The 17,950-nt window shown below is 41.1% G+C and overlaps 1 protein-coding gene across 2 annotated transcripts in view; it reads left to right on the top strand.

Annotated features, from left to right (window-relative positions):
* LOC146640198 (serine/threonine-protein kinase BRSK2-like) overlaps positions 1-17,950 on the top strand; it is a 145,383-nt gene that overhangs the window by 109,218 nt on the left and 18,215 nt on the right. The window contains exons 7-13 of one of the 2 annotated variants that reach the window (XM_085358444.1): positions 84-152; positions 2,996-3,142; positions 3,958-3,989; positions 4,656-4,820; positions 5,056-5,153; positions 8,102-8,252; positions 12,351-12,410. In XM_085358444.1, the coding sequence (XP_085214570.1) occupies positions 84-152; positions 2,996-3,142; positions 3,958-3,989; positions 4,656-4,820; positions 5,056-5,153; positions 8,102-8,252; positions 12,351-12,410 (722 nt within the window). Of the gene's footprint in view, positions 1-83; positions 153-2,995; positions 3,143-3,957; positions 3,990-4,655; positions 4,821-5,055; positions 5,154-8,098; positions 8,253-12,350; positions 12,411-17,950 lie in introns of both variants that reach the window. The other variant, XM_085358435.1, reaches the window with a different exon arrangement.

The following is a 17,950-nucleotide window of genomic DNA, read 5'->3' as shown; positions in this document are numbered from 1 at the left end:
AAGGCCCAGAGCAGCCAGGGTGATGTTTGGGAAACATTTTAGGATGAAGCTCATCTCTGTGTGTGTCTGCATGTGTGCACCAGGGGGAGAAGTATGATGGGAGGAAAGCCGATGCGTGGAGCTGTGGAGTCATCCTGTTTGCACTTTTAGTGGTAAGTGACTTCTCCTACTGCACTGCAATGGCAGAAAATGGCCTGGACATTGTGCTTTTACAGTCATTTTGACACGCGTTTGGCATCTTCATGCAACAGCAGTGAAATTCATAACATTTCCAGACACAACCAAAATATTGAAGAGCTGCAAACATTGCAGAAAAAAGAAGCAAAAAGACAAAACACTGAGATTAAAAACAGCTACAATTGTGTGATAAATGACCATAAAGTATTACTAAGAGATGCGAAATGCCCACAAAGAAACCAAATAGTTTAAATATAATATGTAATGACAAACTGAACAAAAATACAAAAAGGTGCTAAACAAAATCAAAAACTCATGAAGAGGGATGCGAACAACTGTAAAAAGAGGGGCATCGTATCCACGAGGAAGCACAACAGAATCATAACATTAAAATAGTTACATTTTCTAAATCTGGCAACTCCTGATCTGATACAACATGACAAGGGAAAAAAACCAAAGGGGCGGAGTTAATTCAGCTTTTTCCTTGGCAAAGTATTTATACTGTATGCAGCCGGGATAAAGTAAAAAAGATCGTGAATTACTTCTGGACAAAGTAAATCACCTGATGGGAGCACTCTGCATCCTTTGGTACACCTGGAGTCTGTGGTTTCCACCAGCCAGGATTAAATTAAAGATGGGCTGCTGGAAACACAATGTGTACTGATAAAATATTAAAACCACATTATAAATAAAATGGGTACAGACAGGATGTTCTCCTTTCCTTTGTAACGGGCCTCTTTGTTCTAAATTGTGAATCGACAAATGACCGACTGCAGAAGAATGTTTCCACAACAGAAATCTGTGTTTCATAAGTGACAAAACACGGTGATCGATCATTTAAGGCCAGTCATAGGCTGGTGTGTGCAAATGTGGCTGCTGGTTGCATACATCTACATGCACATTATGTTCCTGTGCCGTAACGACCGTAGCTTTGCCTTTTCAGGAGAACTCTGTGGAATTTCTTGTGTTTGCAGTGACTGTTTATCTCTGCAGGAGATGCTAATAGCACATTTGTGAGTGAGAGTCCACCTCTGACCTTGGTTTGTCTCATTTCTCATTGTTCCCTCTTGCTTGAATGGCTAGCTTAAATGATTCGTTATTACTAAATATTATTATACCAGCATATCATATGTATGTGCACGTACAGCCTTGATGCCCTGAATCTAAATGAGACTTTAGTTCTTTAATCACTGTTTTGTTGAAACTAGTGCTGTCAGCGTTAACCTCGTTAAAATGACGTTAACGCCATAACCGCATTAACGCAACAAACCTCCGTTAGCGAGTTAGCACGGATCGCCCCGTGCGTGGGGCTGCACAGTGTTAACGAGCGATCCGCGCTAACCGCCTAACGTAGATTTGTCGCGTTAATGCGGTTATGGCATTAACGTCATTTTAACGAGGTTAACGCTGACAGTACTAGTTGAAACATGAGAAAATGCAGGTTAGAGAGCTCACTTTGTTTGGTTCGATCAAAGGATGCTCAATTTTAAAATGCGGTTAGAGATTCTGTCCGTCCATAAAATAATCAACTTATTCTTGTCAAGCTAATAGACATTTAGACCCGGACCACGTGTACGAGGCTTTATTATGGTAAATATGGCAGCTTGTATGTAGTTTGGCCATGGGTAAAACTGGGCCTCTGAAAAACTCTGGATTTTGTAAATTCCAGGTTGTGGGAAAATAAAATATTTATGTGGGGAAAATCCAGTTTATCCTAATATTGTTTTTTTCTTTCCCCTACAAAATGATTTGAATATGTCAGCTTTGCTTCGTGCGGACACATCACATACGAAGGCTTTTCATACCAGCAGCTCTGTAACGTGATAGTAGGGAGTAAATGACTGTTTGTTTTGGTGCCGTGTGAACACACGAGTGTTTTATCCTCTTGATGAAGATGGATCACATAACACAGTCATCATGTGAAGATAAATCTCTCCGCTGGTGTTGTTTTGATTACCACGCAGTGTCAGTGACCATCTAGCTTCATCCTGCTTGTTTTTTTTATGAGGAGGAAACGGTATCAGTCATCATGTTATTGAGCGTGCGCCCTAGCTGGAGAGCAGAGGCAGAGCCGGCTGGCTGCAGTACAGAGTGCCTCATCATCACTCACTCTGATGACTGATACCTCTCGCAAAACTGCCTCTGGTCACCTTCTTTGTCAAACGGCAGATTATCTCTCAGGGCACACCTGACAGGCCGGCTACATGACAACAGGCAGATGTCAGCGCTGGGCCATGTGATCTCGTGTTGCTGGTGTGATTTTAATACAGAACTGCTTAAACAAATAAATACAAAGAACCAGGATCTGCTGTGCTCGTTTTTAGCTCCATATCTTCATTCTTGGTAGTTTGCATGATTCACAGAGCAATCCACATATTAATAATGATAGTTTATTAATAATTATTGAGTAATTATTTAGGTTGTACCAGGCCTAGAGGCGACATCACTGCTCATCCACTAACTGAAAGCTACTTTAGCTCCTCCCCCTTTAAGGCTGTCACCACTTTCCTCTGATTGCCTTCTGCTCATCAACAGAAAGCTTAAGTAGCCAGTGGGCGGGGCTTCTGTGCTTCATGTGACCAACTGTAGATATCCACTCTCACTGACATTATGAAGATCTGGGAGTACAGAACAATCTGAAGTGGAGCGTTTACAGAATTGGGAAGACTTTAGACTCCAAAGGAGTATCTACAGCTATGCTGACCTTTATTAAGACCACGTTATTAAAAAGTAACCACCACTACAACAGGATGTATAACAGAAAATAAGGGATTGAAATGTGTAAATGTTTAGACGTTACCATTGTGCCTTTTCTCAGGGTGCTCTTCCTTTTGATGACGACAACCTGAGAAACCTGCTGGAGAAGGTGAAGCTGGGAGTTTTCCACATGCCTCACTTTATCCCTCCAGACTGTCAGAACCTTCTGCGTGGCATGATTGAAGTAGACCCCATCAAGAGGCTGACGGTAAGCTGCTGCAGTCTGCCCACGTCACATCACCCCCTGGCCCGATTCGTTATAGACCCAGAGAGGACTGAGGTCCTCCATCAGCGTGACTGTGGTCGCTTTGCATTTTTATGATCTCCGGCTGCTGCCTTAGGAACTACATGCTGCACTTGTGCTAAATTTAGCACATTTGCACTGTGACTAACCTTGCAGCTACTGTTCTTTCCTTTCATCTAAAACCAAAGATTTGTTTAGAAGACAATCATTGCAAATATAACAAAAGTACTGTTAGATAATCTGCTTTCACTTCATTTTCTTCTGCAGGTTAAGCAGCTGTGTTAGGCATCATACCGCAGCTGATAAATCTGTAACTCAAGAGTAAGAACAGCATAAAAGTGTAAAACGAAATCAAACACCAAAGAAATGATAAACAAGTCACAGAGAAACTATTTTTAAAAACTAGTTTTATAAAGAAGATTTGAAAGAAAAGGCTTTTAAACTTTTACACTGCGAACCTCCCTTCCTGCATCTGTTTCCCTTTATTCCAGCTAAGTCATAGCCTAGGTTTACTTCACTGCAGTTAGCCGGACGGTGGCTGTAGGGTCTGCTCCTGTTCATTGCTCCTGAGCTTTAAAAAGGCTGGAAAAAGCTGCAGCGTGCAGTTAACCAGCATGCTCACCAGTGTGCCTCGTTGTGGTGAAGTGGACACTGGATCCTGCAACTTAATGCTGTTTGATAAAGACGCCCATTCCCTGGATCTTCAGAGACCATTGAGCCTGCTCGTCTTTGTCAGTTTCACTTGGAAATCATTCATTAATGTTTATTTGTCCTTACAGTTGGAGCAGATCCAGAAGCATACGTGGTATCTGTGAGTACAGACACTTGAGTTTATTTTCGTCTGCTTCTGTCTTGGTTCAGTGTGTACGTGCATGTCCGCTTAAAGTGATGTGATGAAAGAAAAACGCCACAGCAGATAATGCAGAATGAAAATAATAAGAGTGTTTTTTGAACTCTCTGATGGAGACCTCTCAGAGAGGAATCATGTCCATTAGTCCTGAGAGTGAGAGCTGTGTTTGCTCCAACGTTGAGAGGCCAGATCATCAGGATGCTCTAATGCACCTCTGATTTCTAATGGATGTAATATTTCTGGATTTTAAAACTCAAATTATTTTGATTTGAAATCACACAGAGGGTCACACAGTTCAGTAAAACCTTATTTCACTGATTTTTGCCATCTTACTAAACATTTTAGATTGAATTTTTGTGTCACCACCAAAACACCACCACCACCACTAAAACTCTTACTGTGTATAAATGTATCCTCTTATCAAAAGCAAGTCTTGCCAGATTTTTGGCCTGCTTGAAAAACCTCTGTGCATCTTTGGTTCGATTACTTTACTACTTACTAACTTTCCACCAAATTTAACTTTTCAAAAGCTTTTTCTGATCATTGAATTTAAGGACTGAGCTTCTCTTTTGTTGGGAAGCTTTAGTGTCTTCACCAGAGCGTTTGATTGTGCGGTTTATGTTGCAGAGCTGGAAAGAACGAGCCAGAACCCGAGCAGCCCATCCCCAGGAAGGTGGCCATCAGAACACTCGCTTCGGTCGAAGAGATCGACCCCGACGTCCTGGAGAGCATGCACTCCCTGGGCTGCTTCAGAGACAAGGACAAACTGACCAAAGATCTGCTGTCTGAGGAGTGAGTGACAATCAAGGGACGAGGGAGCAAAAAGTCATTTACAAAACCACACATGAAGCAGATTGAAAGGGTGGGAGGCGCTGAGACGGAGAAGAGAAATATATTAGAGACTGCTTGACAAACTGTCAGCTTGATGAATTATTTCATTTAATATCTTGCGATGATCAACCGTCTTTTTGTTCCAGTCTCAACTGCTGGGTGCTCAGCTCACGGTCATCTCTCTTTGTCTCTACAGGGACAACCAGGAAAAGATGATCTACTTCTTGCTACTGGACCGGAAGGAGAGGTATCCCAGCCACGAGGACCAGAACCTGCCACCACGCACCGAGATCGGTAGGCCAGTCTAACCAATATCTGTCATTGGTCCATACATGAATGCCTCAACGACTATTTGGTGTTTTGCTAATATCTTTGGAACGCATGGTCATTAGCCCCACATGACTGAATTTTAATACCTTTGGTCATCCCCTTAACCCCTTAGGGTTTGGCTCAGCAGGTTTTGTTAACATGCTAAGCATGTTTATACAGTAAATCAAACTAGAGTAAGGCAAATGAAGCAATGAAGGTTTTAAATGCCAACATTTTTTTTGATCCCATATGTTTTGATTTTTTTTAATTATTTCATCCAGGATTGCCACAAACCTATTTTACAAAAAATATACGTGTTGTTTGGTTCCAGTTTTGAACTATCTCTATTAACTTTGAAAGCAACTCAAATCTACCAATAACCTGTTGTCTGTCAGTGTCCATGCCAATTTAAACTAGTTTAATTAAGGAGTAGCATTCAGACTCCATCTTATAGAGATTAAGTATTATCTGCATTTCTGTTTGAGTAAGTTCCTACTAATTTTTATTTTAATATTAATAGAAACTAGCAACTTAAAAAAGGTGTTTATATTTAATTCATTCAGGTTCATCAAAACTGATGGCTATCCGGTCTTTAAGTCTGATGTCATTAGCCATGTCTGGGTCCAAACTCTGCTTCAGGTCCCAAAGTCAAATGAACACTGCAGCATCACTGAGAGTTAAAAACTGTCTAAATTCTTTCATCTTTAATAAAATAATCAGCGTTGCTGCTTTATCAGGTTTAACAATTAATTTTAACATCCAGGCATCCATTAAAATAGAATTTATTACATTTAACGATGTTAGACGTTAGCAGGAAGTTAGCTTGCTAGTTTCCACCTAAACCTGATATAGCATGTTCTGACTGAGAGATTTTGGAAACAAATTCAAACGTACAGCTCTGCTATCACTTCCAACATAAATGAAGACAGAAAACTAAACAGCAGTGACGTTTGTAGGGTTACTGAAGTTGGGCTAGCCTTTATATAATGATGTGCTACGTGGTGGCTAGCAACACAGCTATGTTAGCATAACATTAGCACAGTGAAGCTGGAGGATGAACGCTAACTTTTTTCCACTTGATAAAAGTTAACGTGAGGGTTCCCGATGGTTAGAGACAAATGTAATCGCATGGCAGGATGCTGTAAACGGACCAAACTTCAGTCAGGAGAACAACTGAGATAATCCATCCACAATACGAGGTTAGTCATTAATATACTGCTGCATGGGCTGGGCTGTAGTAGTTACATGTAAGGGTTTAAAAACCGAGCTTTAAAATGAACAATGGTAATAAAAACTGAGAGCGATCACTGACTGTTTTTAGAGGTTTGTTGAGATTAAGTAGAACAAGATACAAACATTTTAAAACACAACAGCCTTATTAAACGCAGAGTAGTTTGGACCCGGAAGCAGGATTAATCACGTCATCACTTATAGTAAGCTAGTTTATGACTGTCTCTCTAGTTAGCCGATTTTCTATAAATGTAGGTTTGCCATTTTCACTTTTCATGCTGTTAGTGACTTTTGCTTTGGTTTTTGCTTGGATAGTTAGTTAAATACACTCTTTTTATGAGTATAGCTCTGTGGTTAGCTATCTTTTTGTGGAAGAGTGCAGAGTGAGCTAGCTAACAAAGCTACACAGTCTTTGTGTACTACATGTAGAACCTTTTTTCATCAATTTTTGTTGTTACTACTAGTTTAAAAATACGTTTTTGGAAATGACATACATACACACACATTTTTTTTTTGCCTGTCCCGTTTGGATCTTTAGCCGTCAGAATTGTTGTCTGAAGGCCAAGAAAGATGCCAAGCGGATTTACTTTACCAAGTGGATCATCATGGCCTTGCCATATTGGTCCATTTGATTGACCTTTATTATAATTATGTATTTATTTTATTTGATTTTTGGTTGTTACAGACGGGACAGACATGACTGGGGGATAGGACAGGGAGAAAGAATGAAAGAAAGAGAGGGAGAGAAAGAAAAATAGAGGCGAGGAGAGATGGTGAGAAAGGGGGGGGGGGGGAGACAAGAAAAACAATCAAAACACCTGGATCACCTGTATGAAGATAAAAAACCAGAAGAGAAAACAAACAACAAAGAGCAACATAATAAAAACAACACCATCACAATAAACTAGATAACAGTAGATAACAGTAAATACTAAATATTACATGTTATTGTGCAGTACGCAAGATTGACAGTGCACAATGTGCTTTGAGGTAGCAGCCAAGAAAGGTGTAGATTGTGTCTGTGAACACCTGTGTGTACACCTGTGTGGATCAGCATGCTTGTATTCAAAGGGTTTCTCCTTGTAACGATCTGCCAGGGAGTGTCATCAGTATTTTAATGTGTTGAAGTAAAATTTAGCTAATGTTAGCCATTTAGGAAAAAGCTAATTTACCAAATTAAAGCTAAATATATGCTAATACAGTCATGTTTTGACATACTGATTAGCTTTTTAATGTGAAACTGATAATAGCTGCGATACCAAGAAAAGGTATTTTGTGTTTGTTTGCTATCTTCTTTATCCATGAGCGTCTTCCTTCCACAGAAAAAAGTAAGTGGAAAATCCTGACTAAATGTATGTCAAATGACAAAATTTGGTATGCTTGTCCAAATACAGGAACGCATTTTGTTTTCTACTCTGCTCCTTTAAAGTGGTGTCCTAGGTTACATGTAGAGGGATAAAAAGAGCATAATGAATAGCTTAGGGGGCTGAAGTGTTCTGATAAACTGAACCTTTCAGTTAGTATTTCACCTTTAATTTACTGTTTTATATCAGCTTTATGAGATTCTACCATTTGATAAATATAGAATAACGTGTTATTTTTATATTCTTCTGACTGTTTTTTGTTTTTTAATGATCACTTTTAATGTTTTTGCCTTTGTCTTTTTCCTTCTCATCTCGGCTCACCCTGGGCCCGCTCAGCAGACCCTCCCAGGAAGCGTGTAGACTCCCCCATGCTGAGCCGTCACGGCAAGCGGAGGCCGGAGAGAAAGTCCATGGAGGTGCTGAGCGTCACAGAGGGAGGGTCTCCTGTACCGGTGCGGCGAGCCATCGACATGGCCACACACGGACAGAGGTAAAAGACCGAGATTGGCACGTGTGCTCGTGTGCATGGACAAACATGTTTCTCCAGGTCAATCAAGGCTGTTTGCTGTTGTTTAAAGTGTCATTGATGAGTTTTGAATTGATTATCAGTTATGATAAATAATGCATTTAATCACAGTTTACAGCACTTTATCAAAATTGGACTGGTCTTTTAAAAATATTAATTTCACACGTGTACTGTTTGCCCTCAGTACGACTTTACTTCAATCTTTCGTTTCACTGAGCTCTGTCAGGTTTACTGGGAAGTCTCTCAAACAGCTGTAAGTCCTTCCATGCTTCAGTGAACTGTGGTTAAATACATGATGCATTATTCTTTCTCTGGTGGTGTCAGACATACAATACACATCACAGAAGGCTTGATGTAATCTCTGGGTTTAGATCTGCCTGAGACTAACGGTGCACTCTTAGCTCTGGCGGAAATTCATCACAGATGTTGAAATGCATGGACCGGTCTCTCAGGTTTGTGCGTGGTGTGGGTAAAGTGTGCATGGAGCATGCAGGACAAGAAGCATCCCGGTTTGAGAAGCTGTGAACTGAAATCCATTTAGCAAGCGGGCGTGCACGAAATCTGTGGATGTTTTTGTAGTCGAGCTGTGACAAAATAATGGAGGAGATTGTAATCCATGTGTTTCCTGCTTCCTAATAACCTTGTATGGACATGGGTGTACACACATATACTGTATGACAAACAGAAAAAAATAGATGATAATGTGAAACCCTACATGACGAGCTGAAGCAACAGCATGTTGTTTACTAGAGGAGTGAGGTATTAGTATGAGACAAATGTTCTAAATCTTCTAAAAACATATATATATAAAAAATATCTTATTAACTTATTATCTGATCTAATGCGAGTGAGCGGTCTTCATCAGTCCTGGCTCTGCAGCTCCCTCACCAAAACCAGAGTAGGAGTGAAAATGCAGCTGAGGATCAATCCCATGCTGCAGGAAACGGCAGACGATGTCCAAACTGTATTGTCGTTGTCGGGGGTTTATGTGTGAAAACAAGCTTTCATCAATCTACCACATTAAATTACTTACTTTATATTCAGATGCAGTAGAAACGATTGATGGAGCATCAATTTATTGGCCTGATGGACTTCTGTAGCCAATGGTTGACACTGTGGTGGCTGTATGTGTTTTTTATATTATCTGTGTATTTAAAAGAGAGCAAGCTAACACATTTAATTCAATATATGCTCTGGATGTGTTTTGAGTAATTTATGGTGTCATAGAAGAGGTTAAGTAGAAGGAGCTGAAGATCTTTGTGGTTCTCTTTCATAGCATTCGTTTCCTGTCTCATTATGGGAATGTCTCTTGTGTGACCTTATCAGAAGCTCAAATGCCTTTATGCCAGCTACGTGATGCCCAGACAGTGGGATAGCTCAGTAGGTAGAGTGTTTGCCCCATGACCGGAAGGTCGGGGGTTCAAATCCACCAAACTGCTACCTTGAGGTACCCTTGAGCAAGTTACCGTCTCTGCACACTGCTCCCGGGCGCTGGATTGGTATCTGCTCACTGCTTCTTCTCGTTTTTAACAGAAGAGTGGAAAGACACCTGTGCTATTGGGTGCTAGCATACAAGGAGTAGCAATACTGTCCTGTGGCTAATGTTGGTGTCAAGTAGCAATACTTTCACCCCGGGAGGTAGCAATCTTTTCCCAAAGCAAAGTAGCAACACTTTGCTAATAAAGGTACCACTAGCTTTATCATCAGGTAGCAATACCCTTCGGCGCTAACGGTTTCTCACATTAGGTAGCAATACCTGTAGAAAAGTACTTTTCACCCCATGCTAGCTGAAGAATAGCAATATTCTCTGGACTTTAGTGAGTTGTAGAGCTCGCTAACATTCACAACTCTCTAGCTAACCATGGCTATGACTGACAACAAAGTTGCAAAACTTTGTCCTTGCAGCAAGTAGATTTCTGCCTGGGATACACACCCCGTGTGTGCGGCATGCCTTTGCTTATCGCATGCACAAGCTACCATGACATCCATACACAACTGTATCCAACGCGCGGCTTTCACACACAAACTACTCCGCCACAGGCTAGCTCACCAGGCTAACCTGTCGGGTGGCGACCCTTTGCTGTGTGAGGCTGCTGTGGCGCAAGGAGAAATTTAAATGCCCAATGATTTGGCCGCAACACCAAGCCCGAGCTGGGCAGATGCAGACCCTCACCCCATCGTCACTGCTTTCCCGTCACTGGAGACACATGGAATATGTGAATTTTTCCCCCATGCTTGAGTCACCCTGGATTGGAGATGCTAACGAGGACAGAGATGAGTCAGGTGACACGGAGCTCCTGCAGTCTGACGATGAGGAGGAAGAGTCCAACTCCTTGGCTAGCATCAGCTTGGTTGAAAAGCCCTCGGCTACCGGTGAGGTAGAAAAATCTGCACTGCCGTCTCCCCTGGACATGCAGGACGTGTGCAAGCGCACAGCTGCTAGGCTCAACATCCCGTGGCACGGCGTGCAAAGCGAGGTTGTAAAATCTCGTTTTGATGGTGAGAAATATCCAAAGGCAAAAAAGACGGGAAAGCATGTGTTGCCCGTTTCCCCAGAGCTACTTGATGAGATATAAGTGATGGGGAAAGAAAAGACATACAGCGAAAAACACCCCATCGTGGGGAGCTCCCTTCTGGTTTGTGAGAGGATGGAGTCAAATGCCACAAGTGGAACTGTTAATATTGAGCCATCTTCACCTGAAGACATCTATGTCCTCATCACCCCATCCCTCCTCTCCAAGACAGACCGCTTCCAGTCTAGCCTTACAAATAAAGTGCTAAAAGGCAGCAGGTCTGTGGGTAAGAGCCCACAACGCCGCCTCTATGCTAATGGCTTACCAAGCCAAGCTAGAAAAGGACATGACAGCTAAATCAGATACCACAGTGTGGGAAGAAAACTGCGTCATAACTCACCACGTCCTCCACCTCCACAAGGTAGCTGTACAGGCTGCTGGGAGAGCCATGGGTCTCATGATTATCCAGGAGCCGACACTCTGGCTCGGGCTCACCAACCTGCTGACTAAGAAAAAAGAGGAGCTCCTCGACACCCCTGTCGCCCCTCAAGGACTCTTCGGCGCGGCTGTTATATCATTGCAGAAGAGATGTGAGGAGAAAAAGAGAGGTGACAAGGCTCTTCTCTAGGGCCTTGGGCCGCTGTGCCTCTACCCAGGTCCTTTTCAGAGCAAGTTCAATGGGACATGTTCCACACAGAAGGCAGAACCCGGGCCGGCGTTGACGTCACTGGACCTTTCAGAGGGAAACAGCAAAAGATTGCAGTGTTGTTTCACAAGCACGTCTCTCATGCATTCTGGATTAAACTGCGATAATGCAGACGTGCCCGTTGCCTCCGTCGCAGGTGAGGAAGATGACAGGACACCGGGATGGCGAATGTTGGCAACCACAATAGTGCAGCCTGCGTGAGCTTTGAGATCACCTGGTCTGCTGTGTTCTTGTTGTCAGAACATGAAAAACTGTTTCTCTTCATATAAAGCAAATTGTACATTTGCAGTATATATTTTTCTTGTTCAAAAACCATATTCTAAATGCTGACATATGCTATGCTGGAGTTTTCATACAAATTGTTGTACGCTGCTCTGCTCGTGATGAGCTGCACTCAGCAGGTGCTGTCTGATTTGTTACACTTCAGCAGCTTTAACAGCCAGAAAGCCCGCGCGTCTGGCTGCGTTCTCCTATTTCTGAGGATGATTCAGACAATAAAGCTGAACATTACAGCTTGTAAAAATGTTTCAGAGGTGCAAAAATACAGAAACTGATTGTTTACGGTAAGGGAGTGTGTTGAATGTCCCACTGACTCCAGCATGATCCATGAATGTGTGTCTCCTCTTAATTTTTGACTCCTTAGTTCTCGATCTCTGCATGTATTTGAGGTTTTTTAGTTCTTGGGTTCTTGGTAATTTTTGTCTTGTTTTGTTTTAGTTTCACAGTAATAAATTAGTTTCAAGATTTATTTTTTAACAGGCTCGCATGTTGCACATTAGGTTTTCCCTTGCTTGACTGCCTTTCTGTCTATCTCTTGATTTTTCTTTTCTGCCCCCTTTTTAGCAAATCTGTTTTCAGTAAGAGCTTGGATATCACAAACGCTAACTGCAGCAAGGAGGAAAGGTATTGGATTTCTGAGTTTCTGTGTTGTTGTCTGTGTTATTTTCTTCCCACTCATCTCTTTGGTTTTTCTTATTGCTTGCGAAAGTTCGTCACACCTTTGTCTTTCACTTTTAGATGTAGCATGTGGTTCCTCATAGAAAAAGTTTATTTACCTTTTGTTATGAAAATCTGTCTGTGGCCACTCAAATATTTGTCATTGCTTTTGCATCATTTTTGCATTAATTGATCATCTAAAAAACCCACATTGTGACCAAAGCAACGCCACAACAAGATATTCTCTTTACTAACAAATCACTTCAGACGCTCAATATAAATACGACATTAAGAAAAACAAAAACATCCCCAAAAAGAAACACAATCAACATTTTTAACAGCTAATGTCAATAATATTTTATTTTCTGGACAAAGATGGAGAAAGTCTTATTTTGTTATTAGTGGATTGAAATCTCTGGAGACAGGCGAGCATCATTTCTCTCAGCACCGTCGTTGGCTCCGTTTTTTACTACCTTTGAACTGAAGGAACAGAAAACTGAAGATTTTGAAGAATGATATTTATGTAATGAGTTTGGGTCTCCGGAGAGTGACATCACTTATAAATGCATTGGTCCAAATAAAGGTAAGGCAGTGACTCGGTGTTACTGCCTTTGACAACATATTTTCCTCATATTTTAATAAATAAAAATCAATTTTATGTTTGGGTAAATGCAACCCTACTTCAAAAAACAGGTTACAAATATTTCCATTACAATCCTGGTGAATAAGTCTAAAATCATTTTGGTGGATCACGTTTACCTTTTCTGTTTTTGTCTAAATGCTGTAGTCAGTTTTCAGCTTTCTTCTTATATGTTCTGACTTTTCATTTTAGGGCCACTGTAGGTGCCCCTTATTTACTGTAAATGAATCCGTCTGTGTGAAGAGTGCCTGGACAACAACAACTTTTACATGATGTTAGATAGGGCTGTGCGATATGACCAAAACCTCATATCCCGATATAAGAATTCTATCGTCCGATAACGATATAAATCACAAAAATGTAACATTTTCTGTCAATTCTGTGAATCTCGTCTTGTGTGAAGTGTTTCCAGCTGGGCGTCATGTAGCTGGAGTCCAGTGTTTTAACCGATGCATGAAACGATACATTTTTAGACATAAGTTGTAACGGCCGCCATTTTCTTTGTATTTATTCCACGGCGTGCTGCGGGGAAAAGCCTGTTCTAACGTTTGAGTCTAAGGTTTATTTTTTAGCACCTGGCGGCTCTTTTTTACTTCATCCGTAAATAATCTGCTCTTTCACGTGATTCAGTTTATTTTGAAAAGTCTCAACAGGATCTTGAGCTTTATTGTGAAAGGTTTATGTGGAACATAAACAAGCGGACACGCGATGCTGTTACCGTCGTTGTTGCTAACGACAACGCATAAAAACAGGCGCTTGTCCGTCCGTAGTGTGGTTATATTAAATATAAGAGAAAGAGAGAACTTTAAGAAATGAATATAGCCACTACAGTGACCATCAAAACCATGAAAAAATATTGCCGTAAACAGTTTATTTTGCGACACCACGAAACAAACGATAGCGTAAAATGAAACGATAGATGTTTTTATATCGTCATCCGATATATATCGTTATATCGAACAGCCCTAATGTTAGAATTGTAGGGACAGACTACAAAAGGCCCTGGTGTCCATCAGTGCATAATAAGACAAAGTGGATACAAATGGAAACTCAGGTGTATTGTGTCAGATAGTATTGGATCTAAACAGTATTTGGATCCAAGTAGCATGATGTAAAATGGTCACGCTGTTATCAGAAGCCTATATCAGTGTGAGCAGAGTATTCTGTTCACGCTGAAATCTGAAAAATGGCACACGATGAGTTTTGCACGCCCTTCCTCTTTGGTGTTGCTTCCTCAGCCGCTGAGAGGCAAACACAATTTTTAGGTCAACTTCCTGCCTCCGTGTCTAACAACGCCTCCTCCCCTCCTAACATCTTCACTCCATATCGTGTGTGTGTGTGTGTGTGTGTGGAGGAAGTACTGGCAAACAAACAAACTTTTTTGCACTTTGCCAGTGTGTTTTTCCAATGATGCATGGGGAGGGTTGTGTATAATGATTTGTGGATCCTCCCTGTGCGGCTGAACACAAGTTTGTCTATGGATTTGTGGCCTTAATGGAGATTAGCATAAATTAATTGCTTTGAATGCAGATGGAGCATAAACACGAGATGAAAATGAGGTTCACAGTCCCACTGAACAGCTTTTTATCTTGCTCGTCATCTAACTGGGAATATCCATAAAATGAAGCTTGTTGTGCCCACGAACAAACATCACCAGCAACAAACCAGGAATCCATTTTCCCGTTTCAGAGATGAGCTAGCGTTAGCGTCCTGGGTTTGTCCTGGATGGGCGCCACCGTTGATGAATTGCGTGTTACAAAAGAGCTCCTCTCCCTGGCGGGAGAGTCCCGTCGCCATGATTTAACGTAACATCAGCGCGTGCTTCCTTAGCATGAGGACGCAGAGCAGATAGAATATGTATGATTCTGCAGTATTATACTCTGTGGGACTGTATCACAGCGGGGCTACAGACAATAATGGAAAACAAAGAGCTTTTAAAATCATGAGGTAGTTGATACAATTAGCAGATTTTCAAAAAGTTAGGTTTGATGCTTCCAACTTCTCACGTAATGATTTCTTAACTCCAATTATTTATTTGTTTTTGCTCTTCGGTTATTTTAAATAACTTTGATGGTCCAGTTTTTGGGTTGAAAAACAAACATCATGAATGAACTGTGATTTCATCATTTCTTTAAAACTCTTTAAAACTATAAATGTTAGCTGCTGGTATATTTCTTTGCATAACCAGAAGCGCCATATTTGGATAAAACGATCAAGTAATTCTAAGAAGCTTAGGTAGCAAACTGCATTCAGAAAGAGCACTGGTGCAGTGCACAGACACACACATCTGCTAATTAGTTCAAATTGATATAATTTCACTCACCAAAACAAACATCGTCGATGATCTGTACCATTTAGTAAGTCATTGTTTGTCAGGTGTTTTCATTAAAAAATAGCCTAAAAGGTACTGACGGCACAAACAGGCGAGAGGCACAGTTCAGTGGCTCCGATTAGATGCAAAGATGAGGCCTGTCAGAAAGTGTGAAACGACCCATAGTTGGGCTAGCAGGCTTTAAATATACTCTGTAATGCTGTTAAGTTAGGCATTTTAAAATGAGACTCTGAGAGAGACCTTTGTTTAATTCATTTGGAAATAATATCAGTTTTTAGTTGCAGTTCACTGGTAGGAAACATAAGCAGTGATCACATTTAACGAGGTGCGTCTATATATTTAAATTAATGATAGCTGCTTCAATTGAAAGATTAGAAGTGGTTTTATTAACACAGGCTCACCATCAGGTGTTTGATGTTCGTCTGTACTTCTTAAATACGTAAATCATCAGCATGTTTAAGTCAGACTAATTCATCATGTCATTAAAAAAACAAGATTAATGTAGTTTTCTATTTCAAAAAGACAAAAAAATCTGGATGATGAATCAAGTAGCACAGCAGCAGTTAGGCAGATGTTTTATTTCACTCACAGCTGAATTCAATTAAAGTAGAATGTTGAGTTCAGATGTAAAAATACTGTTTATAAAAGCTTTACACAAGCAGAAGAAGCTAATTGATTTCTAACAACTTGCTAATATTTGTTTTAGAAGTTTCTTCAGCTGCATCGCTGTAGAGACGCTAAAGCAGCCAAAGAGAGAACATTTCAACATCGGCATTTTAAATATTATGTAAATATTATTATTATATTATTTAAATAATATTATTATTATAATATTATCCATCCATTCGCTTCCGCTTATCCTTTTTCAGGGTCGCGGGGGGCGCTGGAGCCTATCCCAGCTGTCATAGGGCGAGAGGCGGGGTACACCCTGGACAGGTCGCCAGTCTGTCGCAGGGCCAACACACAGGGACAGACAACCATTTGCACTCACATTCATTCGCACATTCACACATAGTGGCAATTTGGATTATCCAATTAACCTATCCCCACAAGTTGCATGTCTTTGGACGGTGGGAGGAAGCCGGAGTACCCGGAGGGAACCCACGCAAACACGGGGAGAACATGCAAACTCCACACAGAAAGACTCCGGCCTGATGGTGGAATTGAACTCAGGACCTTCTTGCTGTGCGGCAACAGTGCTAACCACCGTGCCACCGTGGTTATAATATTATGGTTATAATGAAAATAGTAATAATAATGAAGAAACCATGGTTTCTTCATTATGACGGGGCAGCGTCATAGCTGTGAGCTCCAAATACTGCCTCGTGTGATGACAGCGCATCTTCAAAATCTAATTTGCAGTTGGCAATGTCATTTCTCCTTTATGAGAATTTTATTTAGTTATTTTCTTATTTTTGTGTGTGTGCCTGTGTTTCTATCAGTCTGTCTGTGTCTTCAAGCATTTTTAATTATGATGTAGTGTTTTCATTTTTCACTGGCAACAAAGCCAAATCGTCTATGGGCAATTAAATCCCAAAGTCTTCAAAGACGTCAGCAGGTCTGAATGGTGAAAGTGGCGTACGGGCAAAAGCGAGAAGGGGGGGTGAAAAGTTAATGACACGTAAATGAAAAATGGAAACACTCATAAAAAGCAGAAAAGAGAAACCATGGTAATGAATTTTGCAGTAGCTCTCTGGTTCGGTGTGTGTGTGTGTGTGTGTGTGTGTGTGTGTGTGTTGTAACACTGACTGAGCTGCTTTGAACTATCTGAACTTTGGTTAAGGACATGAATTACTGAAGCCTTAAGTTGTCCTGTCACACCATAACTTTCCCCTCTAGTTGTATTAGCCACACAAAAGCTAAGATCCTTCAGAATCAATGGAAGTGAAAATCTCCACTAACCACTTCCCCTGTAACTAACCATTTACGGCCAGGTTAGCAGCCTCTTACTACCATATCTGTAATGGTCATTGCACTAAATCAAATAGAAAAAGAGCAACCCAAAGACGGGAGGAGAGCAGTCAGTGAAGTCTGTGGATAGAAATCATGAGAATGGAGCAGAAAAGTCCAAAAAACCACAAAAAAATTACTTGGTCAGGATATTTTGGATAAGCGGAAGAAGATGGATGGATTTCCACCATAGCCCACATTTCCATCAGGGCTATATTATAGGAATATATTATATTAAAGATAGCACCTTAACTCCAATGATCAGGAGAAAAGGCTGCACTTTGGAACAGACCAGCTCAGGGGAAGCTGAGTATATAGAAATGTGGAAGATGAATGTTGTCTGGATGAAACAATGAATGATTTAAACATTTTCAAAAAGAAAAAAGAAACTTGCTGAGGTCCAGAACTCATGCCAGCTGTAAAAAAAGCATGCTAGCTTAATGGTGCTTATTGTGACTGTGACCTGGGGGGGAAACAGCCTCGCTGACAAATGCATTTTTAGTTCAGTGCCCCACGAGGGCAGCTCAAGAAGTTTGGTTTGGAGAGCTTACAGATGTTGATAAGAGGAAAGGTTTCAGCAGGACG

Source organism: Diplotaxodon limnothrissa, linkage group LG1, assembly GCF_057381915.1.
Source record: "Diplotaxodon limnothrissa isolate DT_005_m linkage group LG1, D_limnothrissa_male_GT1.1, whole genome shotgun sequence".
NCBI lineage: Eukaryota > Metazoa > Chordata > Actinopteri > Cichliformes > Cichlidae > Diplotaxodon > Diplotaxodon limnothrissa.
Note: the sequence above shows the minus strand (reverse complement) of the source record. Positions and strands in the feature narration are given on the sequence as shown.